The sequence below is a fragment of the Solea solea genome, chromosome 8, assembly GCF_958295425.1.
Source record: "Solea solea chromosome 8, fSolSol10.1, whole genome shotgun sequence".
Classification (NCBI taxonomy): domain Eukaryota; kingdom Metazoa; phylum Chordata; class Actinopteri; order Pleuronectiformes; family Soleidae; genus Solea; species Solea solea.
The window spans coordinates 13,291,830-13,312,309 of NC_081141.1; the positions used below are offsets into that span (position 1 = coordinate 13,291,830).

The 20,480-nt window shown below is 39.2% G+C and overlaps 1 protein-coding gene across 3 annotated transcripts in view; it reads right to left on the reverse strand.

The window, feature by feature from the left end:
• Positions 1-15,586: 15,586 nt before the first annotated feature.
• Positions 15,587-20,480, reverse strand: part of adamts3 (ADAM metallopeptidase with thrombospondin type 1 motif, 3) — a 129,465-nt gene continuing 124,571 nt past the window's right edge. For all 3 annotated transcript variants that reach the window (XM_058636804.1, XM_058636803.1, XM_058636802.1), the window contains one exon: positions 15,587-19,844. In XM_058636804.1, coding sequence (XP_058492787.1) covers positions 19,360-19,844 — 485 coding nt within the window. In that variant the 3' untranslated portion in view covers positions 15,587-19,359. The remainder of the gene's footprint in view (positions 19,845-20,480) is intronic.

Here is a 20,480-nt window from a genome sequence, read left to right on the forward strand (position 1 = left end):
GAATTTAACGGGTTGCTGTATGCTCGAATGTAAGACTCTTTTATAAATTTCATCCATTTCAATCATAGCTGTGAACATAATCAGCTGCATTTTGTCCCAGAATTGAAGTACAGGAGGCCACGAGTCCAAAAATAAATCACATTTTATGTTAAGTTTTGTTGTTAGTGAAGGGCGGGCGGTGGGGGTAGGGGATTGAGCCAATACAACGTTAGCAGTTTCCTAGCTACCAGTAGAGGAATAAACATTGAACTTCCCTCTTTCCTAAATCTCCCCGTGGAGGTAAATCAATTATTTATATGTAATATAGTGGGTCCAGTGGGAAGTAAATATCCGAATGGTTCAAATATCTGCTTGAATCCACTCCCAAATTGGTTTTAGTTTGGGGCAATCCCACAAAAAAATTGTTTATAATTCATCCATCATAGTTTTTTCCCCATGATATTTTGATGTCTTAACGTATCTTATTATTAAGCCCCTTTCCTTTTTTTCCTATATTCAATAATAACAATACTTTCTACTAGCTCCCATTTTTCTTTTATAGCTAAAGACTTCTCCGATAACTGTGTCCTTTTTTTTTTTATTATCATCAGAAAATGATCTATGGGTGACGGTGGTCAAAACGTTCCATTTTGTAGTCCCTCACAAAACTCCTGAGCACAGAGTACAGAGTAATGGTTCCAGGTTTGACACCAAGTTTCACCTCACTTTGATTTACAGGGGTTGAACCACATCACTACATAATATCACGAAAAAAACTTTCATTTATGTGAGTGACAGTACAACAAAAACTTTCAATTCATGTTTTCATATAACGTGTTATCGCTTTTAGTTTTACTATTATATAAGAATTTAAAAGAATTCTGTTTTTTGTAGCCGTAACAGGTCTGTCAGTGCTGTATACGATTACGGTCGCGTGTTGTTTCGATATTTCAGTCTGGACCAAAGAGCTCTTATAATCTTTTAGCTGCAGACAATAACGTATCCTCACTGCACACCGTAAAGAGTTATTACAATTAAGATGCTCCTGCACAGTAACTTCACACCCTCCTGAGATGTAACAAATTGACAATAATTGCCACTTCTCTACAAACGATCCATTGCAATCATAAAATGAATACTTTAATAAACCTCATCAAGAGTTCAAGATTGCTTTTATGGTACAGTTGCTGTATTTGTACAATATATGCAATGGGATGTGTATGTTTATTCTGGGTGGCAGCTGTTGGCCCCAGACACTGTATTAGATTGAAAAATAAAATAATCATATGGAATTACTGAGGAATTACAGGGACATTAAACCACATTACCATAGTCTGATTGCAATGACATTACTGTGCCTTGATGGATTGTGACACTTTTTTCAAGAGAAGGGGAATGAAATCAATCAGAATTTGTTTTTGTGTGCATTTGCATGTTTGCCTGTGTTTTTTCGATGGGTACTCCAGTCAAAAGATTAGAAGTGAAATCACTTAATAGGATGTGAGACAGATGAACTGTCAGTATGTGAAAGACAGTATATGGACAATCTGCTCTTCTCGCCTCCTGGCCCTGAACAAAACAGCTGACACTATACAGGCTATGGATAACTTACAGTATATAATCAAAATAAAAACCGGTACCCACTCTCAAAGACAGTGTTGTCATGTTATTGATATTTAAGTCAAGTCATGTCAATTTTGTTTATCTAACCCCAACATCACAAACACAATTTGCCTTGAAGAGCTTTACAGTCTAACACCCTTTATCCTTAGACTCTCACATTGAGAAAAGGTCTAAACATTCACAAAGGAGGGATCCATCACCCGGGACGGACAGATGTGCAGTGGGTGTCCCATGTACAAAAAAAGATAAAGTAACAGAGTTTGTAAGAGAAACGAAATAGAGAGACAGATGGTTGCTATAACCGTAACCTCAATATTAATATCAATATTAGTATTAATGAGGATGTGAAGATACAAGGCTGCGGATGGTTCTCAGTTGCAGGTCCAGCCTAGGGAGGAGGAAACATCTGAGCTGCCAAATGGAGCAAAGCCCCCGACCACCATGGAAGTCTGGAAGAGGACAGACCACAAAGGAAATGACAATGACAGGATTTAGAGCTAATATACAGCTTGGAAACAGCACAGACAGCAGGGGTTCGAGAAAAGCACCAGATAAATTCAGGCAGGAAAACCTACACTATTACAGTGACTGAAATGGCAATAAGACTGAGATCAGCACCCATAATGGTCGGATAAGAAATCCAACATAAGTGAGTTGGCAAACATGCCATTAATTAAATATTCAGTTAATTAAGTTTTGTTTTAAAAAGAGAGTTGTATTGTCTGATGTCAGCAGGGAGGTTATTCTTATTATTATTATAGCACAAAAGCATTATAGCATTTGTCTTTCATACAAATGTGATTTAAACCAAGTAAGAGCTGGACCAGAGATGCCAAAACTATTTTCAAGAAGAATACTAAGCCCAATCATCTCAAATGCTGCACTAAGATCCGGAAGCAAGAGTAATTTAACAGTAAAATGCAAGGTTTAGCAAGTTGATATGTTAACAATGAACTCTTGATTCATCTTTTTGAAGACAAGATAAGAGTGGCCTCTTTTCAGCCATTTATGGAGCACATATTACCACTGGCTGTGAGACTTTACAATGTGGACATCCTCAAGCTACAATGAAATTACATTCAGGGGTTATGGCCCACCATTATCCTGACGTGTAGATCCCAGGGTGCGTTTTGAAAACTGAGATAAAAGCATCATGAGATTTCCATTTAGATGAACATTAGCCGTCACCCATGATCTTGGGACACTATAGACCTAATGTACATCATAGAATGTTAGTTTACCTTCACCAATGGTGACTCTCTAGGCAGAAAAAGCCTTTATAAAAAAAAAAAAAATTTCATTTTCATTTTAACATTTTGTGCAAGAGAAAGCACTGGTTGAATTCTTGTTGTCGCACAAAACAAGAAGAAGTGTGAATAATGTTTGGCACTGTTCTGTTCACTGCGCCCTAATCTTCAGCTGGAATATATGACAACAAAAAGAAAAATGAAAAAGAAGAGGCTTTGGAAGGTGACAAGCTTTATACGAGACGATAATACTTCATTGTCACAACATGCCTGCAATTTGTCTTGCCTCACAGCAGATTGTTCCCAAAACATACACGACGGCAATAAATACGGACATTAAACATTACAATTCTATAGGAAACCACAGAATTTCAAGACTCCTCAATGTTCCATATGTAGTCTTCCCTTATTGAATTGTGGAGCCCTGTACCGCTGGCCTGATGGTAGTAGTTTGTATTCATGGTTCAGGACATGCTTAGGGTCAGAGGCAATGTTCTTAGCCTGTCTCGACATGTTATTGTGGTCATTTGATTCATGTTGTTTTTCAATTGGTTGGATTACAATGTTTGAGTAGATTTTCATTTCATGAAGCAGTTTTGATTTCACAGCAGTGGCCTGAGTTTTGTAACACGTGGAATTATAGTACTGCAGAACACTCATTACCACAGAGGTATAAAACTAAAGGACTTGTTTACTTGCCCCAAAAGACCTCAGGCATTGGAGGAAATGGATCCTTTGTTTTGTCATTTTTGCAGTTCTATATGGTCTTTCCAACAACTGCTGGTCAATCATGACACTCAAGTATTTATAAGATAGAACCTGTTTGATTCATTCATTAATGTCTCCATTATATTACATGGAATCAAAGTGTTCCAGAGTGGGTCTTTGAGGAAGAGAAAACCATCATGGGAAGTGTGATGCTACTGACCTTCACAACTTTTTTTTTTGCTACCTTCTGATTGCTTGGCCTGGTGTGATGTATTATATGGCTTTACCACTGAAATTGCAATTCACACCCAATCCCTGACCTGTGAAAGATACACAGTACCTTTGGTTTGTCTTGTATTGAGAACACCATGATACTGGTTACGCCTTCTGTTTGTGCTTGAATGCATGAATTTCACAAGACATTACAAAATGTCTTTTGAGAATCTGCTTTAACGTTTTGTTTTTTTTGTGATCCAATTTTTATTTTATTTTAATAAAATCATTTTTAATTTAATCTGCTTTAATGTTTTGGGTTTTTTTGTGATCAAATTTGTATTTTATTTTAATAAAATAATTTTTAATTTAATCTGCTTTAATGTTGACATGACAACATCACCAGTAATTCCTTGACTTACCCCTGTCATCAGAAAGGCATTTCTGCAGCGGGTTTTTGTGCACCATCCTGAATAAAGTCAGGAAAGGTTTGTGCATAAGACAGGATGAAAAATAAATAATTAAAATACCAGACGGAAGATAAGCAATAAATCCTCATACCACGCTCCTGAGCAGAATGCCACTGCCAATGTCGCTGATGCTTGATGTAAACATGAACTGAAGCTAATCATTTTTATGTCACGCACTGTTGTCACAGGATACCTGCAAGCACTAAGTAAGTAAATACAAGACTTTATAGATTTATCCTGTGGAAAGATAGTCATGGAAGCCAACATGACCTCTTTTAATCAGTTGTATAACCATGGCAGTTCCAGCCAGCACTGATTTCTACGGCACAAAAGTGAACACAACTCCATAGCACTGTGATGAGGTAATAAATACTCTTAATACTCACTCAATTCACAGAAGCTTAACATTAAATACTACCATTATAAAATAGATCACCATACAAAAATTGCTGTGAAAGATAATTGGCTCCACAATGACCAGATGTTCACCTCACTGTAATTGTGCAATATGCAAATAGAGATGCATTTGCATGATATACTTCCAGAGACCGTGATGTGCAAAGTCTTTTTTCCCCCTTTTGATATTCTCTAGTCTTTTTTGTCAATTTTCCCTTTTGTAACAGCAGCCCTTTGCCTCACCCATAGAAAAGGAACTGGTTGCACAAGATACCATTCTGAATATACGGAAGCTAATGAGTATGACTCAAGGAGAAGTGAAACATTTCTGAGCTGACCTCCTCAAGGACCCATTTAATGCGGCTCACTGCTGAGTTAAACGCTGAATGATGAAATAAAAGGCAGCGGTCTTGAATCTGTATTAGACATCATGAATTTATATATAATCATATCATTTGATTTCATTTTTTATAAACCCACGTACGGAAAATACAATAAATAATCAATCCATTTGGGCCACCGGGGCAAAACTAAATAACTACGCCTACAGATAAACAGTGAATATCACCACTCTCTCTTTATCCCACATAAACTTTTCATGGAGTTTACAAATTTGCAAGCTTCCTTCTCATTTATATTTTGTGCAAACATATAACTTTTTAATGAAGAAGTTATAGCTTTTGGGGGAAAAAAACATTAGGAAATATTAGCGATCAGTTGTAGTTTACATAACCAAAATACAGTCCAAATACTGCCACAATTAGGGTTTCCCTTAATAATTGGGAGCACCTGTATTAATATTTACTTGCTGGTACAATTAGGATTAATTTATTCATGCATTCATTTTTTCTATACTCACCAATTTGGTCAACTGGAGTACTAACTCACAGGAATTACCATCCAGTCTTAATACTGAAACTATTCACCAAACTATGGCTCATGTCATTTAAACAACGCGTTTGGGATTGTGAGTTTAAGAGACAATCAGTCAATCAATAAATCAATAAATGCATTGAATCTGCCAAATGATTATTTTGGAAGCTTACAAACAGGAGGTCAGATTGGTGTGGCTGGCCTGTTGCCACTTGTAGCTCATGCATAATGCACACTAGATTGAGTCCGCACATTGCAAAAGGATCCAATATAGCAGCTCTGCCACAGCTACTAGAAAACTAAATAACTTGAATTTAAAAACATGACTTCCATAAGAATTCCACAGGGACAGTCATATTTACACATTCACTTTGGCCAATGTAAAATGGGCTCTCTGAGAGTCAATACATACAGTATACATGAGATTACATGAAAAGTATACCCCAAATCAATTAGTGTCAGACTGACTAAAACTGAGAAACACGAAATAAAAGTTACACAACGGCAACAAAAACAGGCTGAACTTCTGATTTAAGACTGATTTAATGCACGTCACATTTAGTATCGGCTCAGGTGCCAGGTGCTACGCTTAATGGAAAAGCAAAAAAAAAAAAACCAAAACAAAACAGTAGACATGCTAACAACTAGCCGCATGCTAAACTGGAAACCAGCTAATACTAACATGTTAAAATAGAGTGTTTTACCAACTTGTGTAGTAGAGGTGGACACACTTCAATGGAATGGAAGTGCTTGTATACTGGGACACGGGTATAGTTGTCCAACTGAATGACAAATCAAGCTACAGCCGTCGCCCCCTTTGAATGAGTGAAAGGAAAGTGTGTTTCGAGAGAGTAAAGTGCCGGTCAACAATCACTCTCACTTACTTACTCATCTCCACAGGAGGGTCGTGGGGAGCGCTGGTGCCAATCCCAGCCAACACAGGGCAAAAGGCAAACAACCATCCACTCTCACATTCACACCAACGGTCAATTTAGAGTGTCCAATTTGCCTAATACACAACAATCAAACATTATGAATATGATGCACACCTCATTGAACACAGTCTGGATGCTGACAAACATTAATGCTGCAGAAGGCCTCTTCCACTGGGCTCTCACATGCAAATATGTAGCTTCAACAGAGATGGAATTTAATCTACCAGCTGCTGCAAGGACGCTTTGTTTTTATAATAAAACAACCAACACTTTGGAGACCCCGGGTCATATTTACCAACGAACTCTTAAGACAATTAAATCAATATTCATATTTGAAAAAATACATCATAAGTTTAATGAGTGTGACACATTTTGATGTTTGTAGATCACGCACAACCTGTTACCCCTTTTCACCTGAAAAAGGCCTTTTACTCTTGAGTAAAACACTTTGTTTGTAATAATGCGCTTCTCCAAGTCCATTTAAGTAGTTAGGTATCAAGCTTTGAACTCACCACATTCATCAGGGTCAGTATATGTTAGCTCGCCTGTGATCTGTAAAGACAGAGACAATCACAAGGGTAAAAAAAAAATAAAAAATAAAGAAAATGGTGCAGCGTTAACTCACAACCTGCCTCAGTCTCTTCAGGTTTAACAAACTTAAAGTCAAACTGACACTTCAGTCTCAGGTCCCGAGGGATGCGGAGTGGAGGGGACTTCTTGTTGTTTCCCTCCAAAAGAACTTCTTTTAGAGCCTTTTCAGAAAACTAGATTCAGATTCAGATTCATGTTGACAGTCGCAGGGATGACTTCGCCCACGTTGAGTAGGTACCTTCCTGGCAGCTTATCCATATGGTATACACACCTTTACATGTGGTACTTTGTGTACAGTCTGTACACAAAAAGAATCAGTTAGTTTTGTTGCATCACATCTTTGTAATCATCTAGCCCTCACATTAATTTCTACAGTCACATACAGTATACTGTATGTTTATAGGAGTCTTGAAACTATATTAATGCATCAACCTTTATCAGCTGCTCATACGTTTTAGTGTATGAATTATATATGTTCTCTCCACTGGAAAAGGAGAATAGTGGTGGAAATATCAAAGTACTTGAATCGGTCTGTGGGGTTATGCGGGGATACAGCCTATGTCGATCTCTCGTTGGAAACCCCCTACACCAACCGTGTGGCCCTCCTTCACTCATGCAATAATTCAATATGTATTGTCTTTTCCAGGAGGTATGGATTTTGATTGATGTTGTTGGTCCAGGTCACGGTTCACAAAGTTCCTGGATCATTACAAAACCCATGAGTGAGCAGAGCTTCACAACTCTCAGATTCAGTGGCAGGGCTCACATTTGGTCTAATGAAACAGATTACAGAGAGGCTTTATGCTTCAAGGGCCAGCGATGGTAGCAGTGAGGCTGAATTAATAAAAAAAGAGTGAATAAGCAGCAGCTCCAGTAGTGTGGAGAGAGAGAGAGAGAGAGAGAGAGAGAGAGAGAGAGAGAGAGAGAGAGAGAGAGAGAGCAGCCATGCACACATACAGTAATTACAACAGAACTAATACTCCTGCATAATGTACTCCAGTTTCAATTGGATGCAGAGGAGGTAACATTCACACTTCCACTGTTCACTCACTTTGATGAGCATTGGGTTTACAAAATGTAATTGGTGGCCTGTGTCCTGGAGATGAAATGCAGAAATAATGATGACTTAGAGTGAAATGATTGGAAGCTATATATGTACAAGGAAGGATGCACTGGGAAACATCAATAGTGATGTTTGTGAGGTCATCAGACACCCTCAAACACACCCTGGCCTCTGTCCGAGCAGCATCTGCGTGTTAAGTCAAGATTTGGATGTTCGTAAAGGTTACTGGCATAAATTATAATAATAAAATAATAATAATATAATAAGTCGGTTGAAGCCAAAAAAAAAAGGACATTTAAGCAAACACAGGAAACGAGCTCATCAGTCAAACCACTGACTGACAGTTTCACTGCGAGGAATAGATTTTGGTTGAGAAGCTTACTTCTCAACCACCAGCTCACACCATTGCACACACTGTCATGCAGAGCATCCTGTTGGCAGCCTGCCACAAGGATGGATCGCTGCAAATACGACCACTGTGGTAACGATACATCAGTAACAATAATATCATTTTTCTTCTTCGTTAAGACAACTCTTTTATGTCATGGCGCTGATTTCAGGTCTGTGTTTTGACCTGTGGCAAACACTCTTTGTTGTTGCACAGAGGGACAGATGTTCTGTATTGAATTGTATTGTATGATACAGTATTTTGCTATTTGTACAATGTGATTGTTTTTTTTTACTATTTCCTTCTTTAAGTGTCTCAAAACTATCCCGTTTTAACAACTCATCTTAAAAAAAAGGGGGGGCACAAATCAAAACCTTTTAAACGAGAGACATCACGGTCTCCGTTATTGGGACGATAAATACATGCACACAGTGAATGATGCACATGTGGGTGGTCACATTATCCCAAGGTGGACGTGGTCACAAACTATTTTAAAATTAGATTATACAGTAATAATAATAATTCATTATATTTATAAAGTAGACATGTTTCAAGGTGGGTGTGGTCAAAAAGTTAATGTGGTAACAAAATTCAGATTCAGGCTGAAGTGACTCATGTCTGATTTTTCACTTGACGTGACTCAGATCTGATTTCTCAAGGGCTGTGTAGACAATTCTGATTATACAATCAGATCTGTGTCACTTTCTGTATGTTGTCCCAGATCAGTGGGCAGATGTGCTCATGGTGTGGCTCTGTCTCATACTGTCCGTCCGTCCATCCGTCCGTTGGTCCATCCAACACACTTGTTATCGTATGCTGCTGCTCTTTGTGTCTCCTCAGCATCTAGAGGCAGAAGCATTGCAACACTGTTTGGAATAAGAATGATTCCTGGAAATGTATTTGGACAAATACTGTTGCTTGTATAATCAGTTTGTCAAAAATGTTTGGATTGGAGGTATTGAATCTTAGTGTGGAATAATGTAGTTCCTTATTAAAAGGCAAACCGGACTAATAATACTGTGCTGAATATCAGCTGAACCATTTTTTTTTTATACAGATAAAGAAGCAAATTCATATCAGAGTAATTGCAGTATCCTTTCAATAAATGCCTGTGGCTGATGTGTGGGCCCCTCTTTTAGTGATATAACTGGAGAACAGATGATGTGTGAACAGGTTTCAGTGTAATATAAGGACGACTCTGGAGCTGCTGGAAAAATACACGACACCAACAGTGAATAATAATAATAATACTGATTAGTCAACTGGATTGAACTGATCTGAACATAACTTGAGGCTTGATACCTTAAAATAAGGACATGGACACACTAAGTGTGGGCTATCTCTTTGTGAGAGTGAGCTCCTGTGTGAAGATGTGACGTAAGTGCATGAAGTTCCTTTGAAAGGGGGCCCACATGGAGATAAGCTGCTGCCTTTTGTCTGGACCAGCTAGATGTTCAACAGATGTTACATTTTAATGACCCAACTAATGAACTTGATTATCTCAGAAATGCAATCACATGGTCTTGAAAATCAAATAAATGGACACTTTGCTGGTGGAGTGGTATGATGGAGCTAATAACTTTGTCTCCCTCTGCCAATAATGCTCGGCCCGCCACAGCATGTTTTTCTTTTTTAGTACCTGGTACTTTTTTAGTACGATACTATGCGTGACGTCATCAGACTGCCGGCCACTGATTGGTCCGACTGCTATCACAGAAGGAGGCACGAGCAAGACTCAAGAATCAAACCAAACAATGCCCAACTGTAGATCAATTAAAAAGACTTCAATAATCCTGAAATCATGCATTCATCTCCAACTTTGAGCAAGGAAATGTCTAAAATTCAATATTTGTCAATATTTAACAGAGGAGTCTGGCGTATTTAGCGAGAGCACTGCTGAGGGGGCGGGTCCATGTCGTGGAAAAGCGCCGTAAGTTTCAACAAGTTGCCTTGAACACCGCAGCAGACTCATGGACTTACATCAGCTCTCTGAGGAGCACGGCAGTCACGGGGGCATTTAACCCTTTGTGTGCTCTTTGAGAATTTGTTTTATTTTTGGAAATTTAGCAGCGCAATCCTTTTGTTTAGTTTATGTTTATGATGAGTATGGGATTTACAGTATCTGTTATACATGAGACCATGGTAGCCCACAAGGGTGCATGTGTTGCTAACCTGGATGATTCCCATGATGCAGAGTATGTACCAGCGAACAAACCACTGTCCTTCAGATGAACAGAGAGATGTAGAACTCCTTTGATTCCCTCCTGAGGAAAGACCAACAACTTTCTCTTTCTCGTTGATTGACCTACTTGTGCTTGCCCTTTCAGTGTAGCTTTCAATAGCAGAGCCTTCCTGTATATTGTGGCAGCAAAAGCACTGAAAGTCTCCGACATTAACATTCTCTGTGCCCCGGTGACTGTGCACACAGTCCTTAGAAACCCAGCTCCTTTTTCACCTGCCTCCATATAATAGTCTCATAAGACCTTTGTGTCACCTCTTGAGGTAAATGCATTCATCCACATGATTTTCTGTGAATATCTGCCCAGTTGCCAGATATAATTGGGCCCTTTGGCAAAATAGCTTCTGTGAATGAGACATCTGGATCGCCTGAATTCAATGCTTCTTGGATCTAGTTATTACTACCAACATGACCAACAGAGGCCGCCAGAGGCTAGTTGCATGGACGGGGAGAACTGTTCATGACCGAAAATATATATCCGATCCAAAAGTGATGTATCCCTTACTTAAGACTTAAGAATTCGTCCTAAATGTCGCTTGGAGACAAAATGACAAAGATTTTTCATCTCATGTCCAAGGTTTCCAACACAAGCGAACAAGCTCCGGTTATGTCATATCCATACAGAAACATAACAGGCTGCAGTGCGAGGTCTCCAGAGATCTCAGAAGACCATCTTGTGTGCGCCCATACTTTCTGGTGTGCACAGAAACATTCTTGTAAGCTTGAGAAACTGAAATATATATATTATGTCCCTTTAGAGAAGGGGTGTACAAACTTTTTTTAAGGAGGGCCAGATGTTACATTTAACATTACAAGTTAAATACAAATGCACTGTTGTATAATTATTTTATTCTCATTGTCACAATTATCATTTTTAAATGGCAATGTAACCGAATTTAAGTCACGGCGTAGTGAATAAATCCAACACATCTGGAGTTAGATATCATAATAGGAGGTGAATGCATGTAAAAAGCCGGGACCGGGATTTTAAAAGCGCAACCCCCTTACCGGGCGATTATCTGTCCCACTCGGTCCCTTGGCCAGAAATAAGACATCATAAAACCGAAGCTACGGGCCGTACAAAATCTGACCGACGGCTGTGATTTGCTCACACGCCGTACTTTGGCCATGCCTGCTTTAGGGACTCCGTAGATTACCATCAGAATCTACCATGTGACAAACTTGTCATTATCTGTTAAGGAGAAGGATTCCTATGATGGATTACAATCCCAATTTGAACCAATATTGAATAATGTAACTCCAGTTTTAATTGAAGAGACTGAGACCTTTAACCCTTTAACCCTGGACTTTTTTTGCTCATTTTAACCATAAAAGGTCCAGAGAATGTCCTGTAACTAAGTGCTTAACTTTTCTTAACAATTGAAATTGAAGAACAGTATCAAACATGACATTTTTTGAGCCTTTGTCTCTCAATGTGTAAAAACAGACCAACAAGACTATGGAGACTATATACAGATGTTCTTCCCACTCTCTCCTCTCTGGCGACAAAGATGCTGGGTTAATGTTAATGTTGTGTGTGTCTGTCTGCTTCTTTGTGCTCTTTTGTTATGCATATTATAATGTGGTACACAAAGAAATGTGCCTTGCCTGCACGGTGGAAATAGTGCAGCCAGAGATAAGATTTTCCACTTAACTGCACAATCAAATTGTACATTTGAAAATAGAATATATCTCATTAGTCAGGGTTGGAATCAACTATATTTCAGTCACGTTTCAATGTTAGAAACGTGATTATGTTACGCTTATGGTTATGTTTGGTGTCCAGGCTCTGGCTCAATCTCTCCCCACAGTACGTTACGTGGACGTAATGGGGAGTGAAGAGCAAACATCTTAAACCTCCCCCCTGTGGAGCCTGCAGGTGGATGCTGGGGTGGTGGTGGTGGTGGTGGTGGTGGTGGTTGGGCTTATGCATGAGCAGGAACAGCAGCACAGGGCAGCAGTAGCACTGACGAGCAGAGGAGAGAGACCTTTTGTAGCTGTAGTTGACTGTCTGAACTAGCTCACAAGCTCGCCTCATCTAAGTATTTCAATAATGTTATTTCTTTATTGTATTATTGAAAATAGTCTCCTATAGTCGTCTGGAAGGGTGTAAGTGTCCACTTACGTCATGTGCAGAGATTTCATTTTCATGAAATGCCATTTCCCATGACTGGAACTTAAAGGCCAATAGTATTACAGGAAATTAAGGGGTTTCTATAAATCAATAAAACTCACAATTAACATCCAGAACATGTCTTTGAGCCACACAGAGGGCACATGCGCTGGAATCTAAACGTTCATAAGCGCCACAAACTGACCAAACCTGTCAATTCCAAATCAATTACGCTATTTAGTCAGAGATGTAATTATTCCAGCCAATGCAAAAGTCATTCAGACTTAATTGTCACATGATTGATTTAATTAAATCACATCAGCGTGCACCACACAACCCACTTATCAGTTTCAAGCGTGACGAAAACAAATCCACAACAAATGAGGCACAAAACACCGGGGAACAACTGGAATGCTGAAACAGAGTGATATTTCAGCCTGATATTTCACAGAGACTTTTTCTCCTCAGTAAAAATTAAATAGACTTTCTGGACGCTGCTCTACTCCTTTTAATCAATATTGCTAGAGGAAACATGATTGCTTTTTGTTGATGATTGATAAACCACTACCACTGTTGACGTACAAGACAAAATTAGAGTTATGAAAAGGGGATCTGATATGCAACTAGAGGTTTAAACCTCGACTGCAATCCAAATAAAAAGAGATCGGCGATCATTGTCCCCCCCCCCATCCTCTCCTCTCCAGAGACTCTAGGTTGCCAGGTAGTTTGACAAACCAGTCCTGCATAAACCTTAAGACGGATCCACGAGGAGCTACAATTATTCCGTTTCAAGCCAAATAGCCGAAACAGAAGAGTGTAAATAATAAGGTGTAACCCAATTTCCCAAAATGTCAAACTGTCCCTTTAATTGTGAAGCCTGCATATTGAAAAGACCAAAGCAGGAAGGGGAAACTGTGGTGACAAAGTTGCTATAAATACTTGATGTGATGTAAAACAGCTTATTAATTGTGTAGAAGCCTGTTGAGTGTGTCAACTTCAAACCACGTCAGTGTGTTGTTATTTCAGAGGCGAGTATGCACAGCTTTGTCTGAGGGCGCCGACATCTTCTTACACGTGACATTCAAGGACTTTGCCTGAACTTTTCAGATCTCATACCTTTGAGATTTAAGACGACACACACACACACACACACACGTCACGGTTCATTTGTCTTACAGGGGATTGTTATAGAGCTATAGCAGACGCTCAGTGACGAGACACTGACGAGAGGCTTGAATGTTTACACACAATCACAATATATATTATTTATATTATTTAAGAAGTGCATGGACAACAATTATATTGATTTTTTTATGATTATTTTACCAGTGTCAAGGCCTCTATAGAGTTTCTCTCTCTGCTGTTGCTCAATGCAAGATTGAGCAAGATTAATTGCAAGCTGTTGGGTTTATTTAAATTATTTATTTCGAACAAAAAAAGAAAAAGGACCACAGTAAGGACTTATTTAACGCCTTGAACTCGTGGACCCCTGTCTATATTATATTATATTATATTATATTATATACAAATCAGAAGTGAAGAAGGATATTAACCGCTGACATATTAATAAATTGTTGTCTCTTATTATTATCTTATTATTAACATATTACAAATGTAGAAGACTATTCACAGACGACGTATGAAGCGTTATCTACATTCCATTATTAACATATCGCAAATGTCGTGGACTATTCGCGGCAAATATTTAATGAAAATACTCTCTATATTAGGTGATTAACATATAATATGACACATGTAGAGAACCATTCTCGCCTCATTATATTGCAAAGGCTTAACCATTAGATAATGTCATGTTGTGAATAGAGTTTTGCATGTTCTCCCCGTGTGCGTGGGTTTCCTCCCACAGTTCAAAGACATGCAAATTTGAGGATTAGGCAAGTTGGACACACTAAATTGACCGTAGGTGTGGAATGGACGGTTGTTTGTCTCTATGTGTGGCCCTGTGGACTGGTGAGCTGAGACGACGTTGCTCACATTACAAATATAATAAATGGATATAGAAATGGAGACAGACAGAACCGAGCCGGGGGAAAGAAAGGGAAATAATGTCTGTTTAAATTTACTGTTCGTGCCGTTTCCGTGTGAATATTTAGCGACTTTACAGACCCCCGATTACTGTTTTTTCTTTTTAAAAAAGCAACTAGCGACAAATCTACGGACTTTCTGTCATAAATATAAATACCTTACGAGAATGCACAATTCTGCCGCAGAGTGAGATTCATCTAACTGGATTTACTGCGGGCACACACATCACACAGCAATTACTGATCAGTAAAGTTGGTTTTCTTCTCTCCCTATTTTACGCTTCAACACTTTTTCCACGCCCGTGTGTGGGATCTCTAAAGACAGGACGTGTTTTAGTGATATCTAGTCTTTTCAGGCTGACTTTAGTTACATTTTATTGACAGTAGTTGGTAAAACTGTCAATAAAACGCCCCTAAAATGCTGTCTCTGTGTGACAAAAAAAAGTATGGACGAGCACTTACTCCTTAAAGCTGTTGTCAGATTGGTGTTAAACGCAGCACGAGACACCATTTGTTATCATGACCTCATGACCTCCTACGTTTACTGTCAAACCCACGAGACTGACACACTCTTGTGTCACTTACCAAACCCGTTTGCTCCGAATTATCCAAAATATTGAGCCGTTTTAGCTTTAATGCGACATCAATGAACCTCCCAGGTGTTCAGCTGATGCCGGATAAAGCCTAAAAACAAGAAATCAGATAAGTTAATCATATATTTTATTGCTATGTGCTCCCCTTTACAACAAACAGTATCAGTAGTGTACACTTCAATCTACACACATACACAGAAAAAGCGAAAAAAGAGCTGTGAGAGTCATTACAATTGGAATTTGTTCACTGCACAGATAGCACAGGGGCATTTATACAGTACATGGCACGGGGAAATCCTATGCAGTAATATCTGTCTGAGGCTCAGGGATTGTCAATGTAACATCTATAACTATCCTATTTATCATAACAAGCTCTCTATAACATTAGCAGCAATGTTTTACAGGCAGCAAGTCAAGGATGTAAAAAAAGAACTGGGGAGGAGAATGAAAATAATGTTTAGACAAAACTGACAACTACAAACAGCATTAAAACAACATTACTGGTTTACTGGTACTACACTATTTATGTTTTATTGGTTATAATAAAAGCATTTGTCTGGTCGGTACACGTTACGGCGATGTTACAGCTCTGTTCTACGAAACCGCCGTCGCAAACAAAGGACAGCCTTCTGACAAAAAGTAAAACATCTCAAAAGTGAGCATGTACATTTACATCTAATTGTTTTGCAAAAAAAACAACAATGTCATTTCTAATCTATTGTGTTTTTAAGATCCAGTTAATATTAAAAAAAAAATAATGGATGGGTTAGTGGATGTAAAAAAAGAAAAAAAGGAAAAAAGAAAAAAAAAAAAGAATGTTAAATCAGCTGCAGCTTATTGATCATTTGGCACCTCACATGCTGTAAAAACAAAGCAGGACCCTTTAACTTTCAATAAATATTCATGTACTCAATGCTATATACATGTACTATACATTGGCACACAGGAGTGAGTGTGAATAGTTGCGAGTGTACTTCTCTGCTAAAAACACAAAACTGTGCTTCTTGCTATTGCAGTCAGATGCATGGTAGTTGTGAGGACATCCTTTCTGTTTTCAGCCTGAACCTTTGTCCATAAAACGCCATCGAGGAAAAATACTTGAAGAACTGATCCACAAACAATACAATTATTCAGTTTCTTTGTGCAAACAGTCTGGCTTTGTTCCTGCAAACACACAGCGGTAAACAGAACCGTGTTCAGACTGAAGGGCGAAGCGGGCTGAGAGCTCCAATTTAACATATTTCTGATAGATAAATTATTAAAATTGTTGTGCTGTGTGAAACGGTCGCACACAGAGCTGAACCCCTCCCAGCAAGGTAACTTTCACCTCTGCAGTTTTGTGAGGGTTTGGAATCAACTTAAGCGGCTGGGGGAGAATTTAGCGGAGACCGAGTCTGAGACTGAATATTTGACTTTCATTCATCATGTGGACAGAGACGTGTCCTCCGGATATGCAAATAAGCAAATGCTTGCCAACAGGTTATTCATCAGCACTTATGTTAATGTGACCTAAGTTGACTGTTCCCTAGTGGTCAAAAGTCACTTAATGCAGCTTTATTAGGTTGGAGTTCAGTGGCTGCATCTCGTAATAGAAAATACAACAGTGAAAAGCATTTCAGGATAAGAGTTTGGGTTTTTTCAGGGTCACACAGTAAAAAAAAAAAAGGAAAAAAAAAGTCATAACACTTACAAAATATGGTGTGAAGGTTTGAGCTGAACAATAGCTTATTGTGAGAAACTCAGCATTGAGAACACTTATTTTTCTTAATCTGACATGACAATTTTTGAACTTAACAAAGGCTTTTCACACAAATTTCTCTTTAGAAATTTTTTTTTTAGAAAAAATGCTGGGATCAGAAAGGGTTTCACTTTCTTTGCTGGGCGCTGCAACACTTAATTGATTATGCACAACTAAATGAATCAGCAACAATTTTGTTAATCCAATAATCAGCATCAGTATAATGAGTGTTTATAACCAACATTCCCCCGACTTTCTGCCATGTTAATATTGAGATGTTGATCCATAATGAAATGAATTGTCAGTTGCAGCCCTTATTGTTTTAGATTTTTAAGATAAGCTGTTCCCCTCTGTTTCCAGGCTTTATGCTTGACTAAACTTACCTTTTACTGTCTAGGATAAAGTATGCTGTTGAGAATTGAACTGATTAAAAACGTATTATTAACGTATTATTAACCAACAATGTCGGTTTCCTTTTGTTTGTGTCATCTCTCTGGAGGATATTCTCTGCAGCACCTTACTTTTTTCTTTTTTATTGTTTGTGATTGGTAACATGAACGTCACGTGAATGCCACTAAAGTACAATATTGAACATTTAAACTGAGAAAAATGTGTGAAAAGATTTTAACAGACATGACATAGTTTCAACCTTTAGGCGAGAAACGTATTCAGCCTTAAAATATGACACGAGCCGTCAGTTCATCTGTTTACTGTCTGAAACAGTCAACATTCAGAGGATTCGCAGTTATTCTGATGGATAAATTGAAAGGGTGGTGGAAGAGAATCTTGTTTTTTTAAAAAAAAAATTAAAAATAATAATAATACTGATATTTTCATATACAGTATTTACAGGAACCTTTATAAATAACAATTTTCATAAAAATGAAGAGTGACACTCAGACCGACATTGCTGGATCTGTATATATATATAAAAATTATACAACTTGAACCATTTCCTAAAGGTCCTCACGCTGGATATTTTTCCTATTTCATATGTTCCCAAAATCTTGTGTCTGGGAAAATACTGTGTCTTTTTTTTGGCAAATAAATGACAGTTTATGACGTTTCTTTCAGTTCTATCAGCTGTTCTATCCCACTATCCTTAACTTAGAAACTTAAACCAGGCTCCGGGTTCTGATCGAAACATAATGATATGGAGACATTTTCAAAATGCATTATATCTCGGATTTACCTTAAGAAGAACAACACAGCAGGTATAAGAATGAATGCTGTCGAGTGCAACATATCAGTCTCCAGTAACTATTTTTGTACTATCAAAATACATTTACTGTAATGCCAGCACCTGTTGACATTGTCACCCTCACCACCTGCTGAGATGTCAGACATTGAATTATGATACCTTCCTGCAATCTGTTACCTCCTCTGAGACTTCAGGGTTTTGGGAAAAAAAAACATGGATCGTTGGTCAAAAAGTCAAGAATATGACCACAAGTAAAGGATTTCTTTATAATATCCACCGATATGTTAGAGGAGTAGAGAACGCCGGTGTCTTTTGGAAAGGTTTGGACTGTCCTTTGGTAATTTTACCTCTGAGCAAGATACCTAATCCCCATTGCTCCCCATTGATGGGGTTAATTGGAGACTCAGCCACAGGGGGCCACATCCAATGTGTCAGGAGGGGCATTCCGTGTTGCCAAACCAGATATGCGGATCACTGAAAAAGCAGATGATCTGCTGTGGCGACCCTCAAGAGGGAGAGGCCAAAAGGAAAACAACAACAACTGACCTTTGGCTATTTTGTATTGTTGACATGATTCACTATAAACTACCAAAGCTGCGTCTCCTTCAGCTTTTTATTTGACGTGGATGACAATTCCCTCCAGACCGTAAAGCCCTTAACCTCGAAATTACTGTATTGATTTTTCTTTGCTTAAATATAGTATATCGAGTACTATGGCAAAGTAACATGAGCTGTTGTAGTTCAAACAGTATAAGATGCTTCTGAAGTGATATTTAAAGTCAGTGTGAGGGGGTAACAGGGGAATTCTTAACAAAGTGAACCAGCACTTTTCTTTCTCACTCTCTGTTTCTCTCTTTCTGGTGTTTTTTTCGGCATGAGAGGACTCAGGATGAAGCTGGGTTATCTACTGTACATAAAGAGTCCTGAAGGGAAGGATGTCACCTTCATCTCTCCACTTCAGAATGTGCTGTGGGCCACCGATTATCTGTCAAGCTGCTCCACCTTTGACCCTCGGTAGGATCTGCCGGGGGAAATGGGGCCATAGCGGGCAGCTTCCTGCCAGGGAGAACCACATGTCGTGGAACCCGTCTTGGTTTTGTAGTGACCTTTGAGTGGTCTTTCTTAAGTGGAGCAGGGGTCGTTATGTGTTTCACAGCGTTGCCGGATGCCGCGGATCCTTTGCCAGAACCTTGTTTTCCACTGCGAGTGGCGTTCGCCGCTACAGAAGCTGTTAATGTCTCAAGCAGCTGGGAGGCTGATCCGAAGCGGACATGCTCCTCTGTCTCAGCCGCCTCAGAGAACAAAGACAAAGCTCCGCTGCGTTTGCTGCAAGAGTCGCAACACAGTTTGTTGTAGCCTGGAATGGAGCAGTACCTTGCTAGGACCTCCATTTGGCAGAAGATGGATTTGTCACCACTACACGGTTCATCTGAAAATGAAACAGTATACAATGTGAGCTTGGTGCATGCTGAAAGGTGGTCAGAGGTGGTCTATGACAGAGATCAACAAAGGCGGCATGCATGGACACAGTGGCCTCGCCGGCATCACTGGCTCCAATGAATGGTGCTAGTTTGTGTGTTGATGTTTGTCTCTGTGTTTTGTGTCGGGTTAGCTGTGGAACCAACTCTTTGCAACTTTTGAATCTTGGGCTCTAAGACCAAATATGAGACATTAATGCCAATACCTCTATCAGAGAAGCTACGTGGTGTGGGACTACTGTGCGGACGGTGGCCAGCAGGGGCATCATCTGACTCAGCTGTCTGGGTGAGGAGGCACTGCAAGTGGTCCGGGTGCATGCTGTAGGCCAGAGGCTAACCCAAACCGACCAGTTCTCCCATCAATACGAATGGCCAATATGCGCTCTCTGGACAATAAACTGGACTACCTCAGACTTTGACTGACCACACAGCCTGAAACGCGGAACTGTTGTGTTTTCATTTTCACGCTGAAGTTGCTGCAAGTCAACGTAACCGACATGATGCCATCAGTGTCTGCTTTTTCATTATCGCCGGCGATTTCAACCATGCCAACTTCAGAACTGTTGCACCAAAGTTCTGCCAGCAAG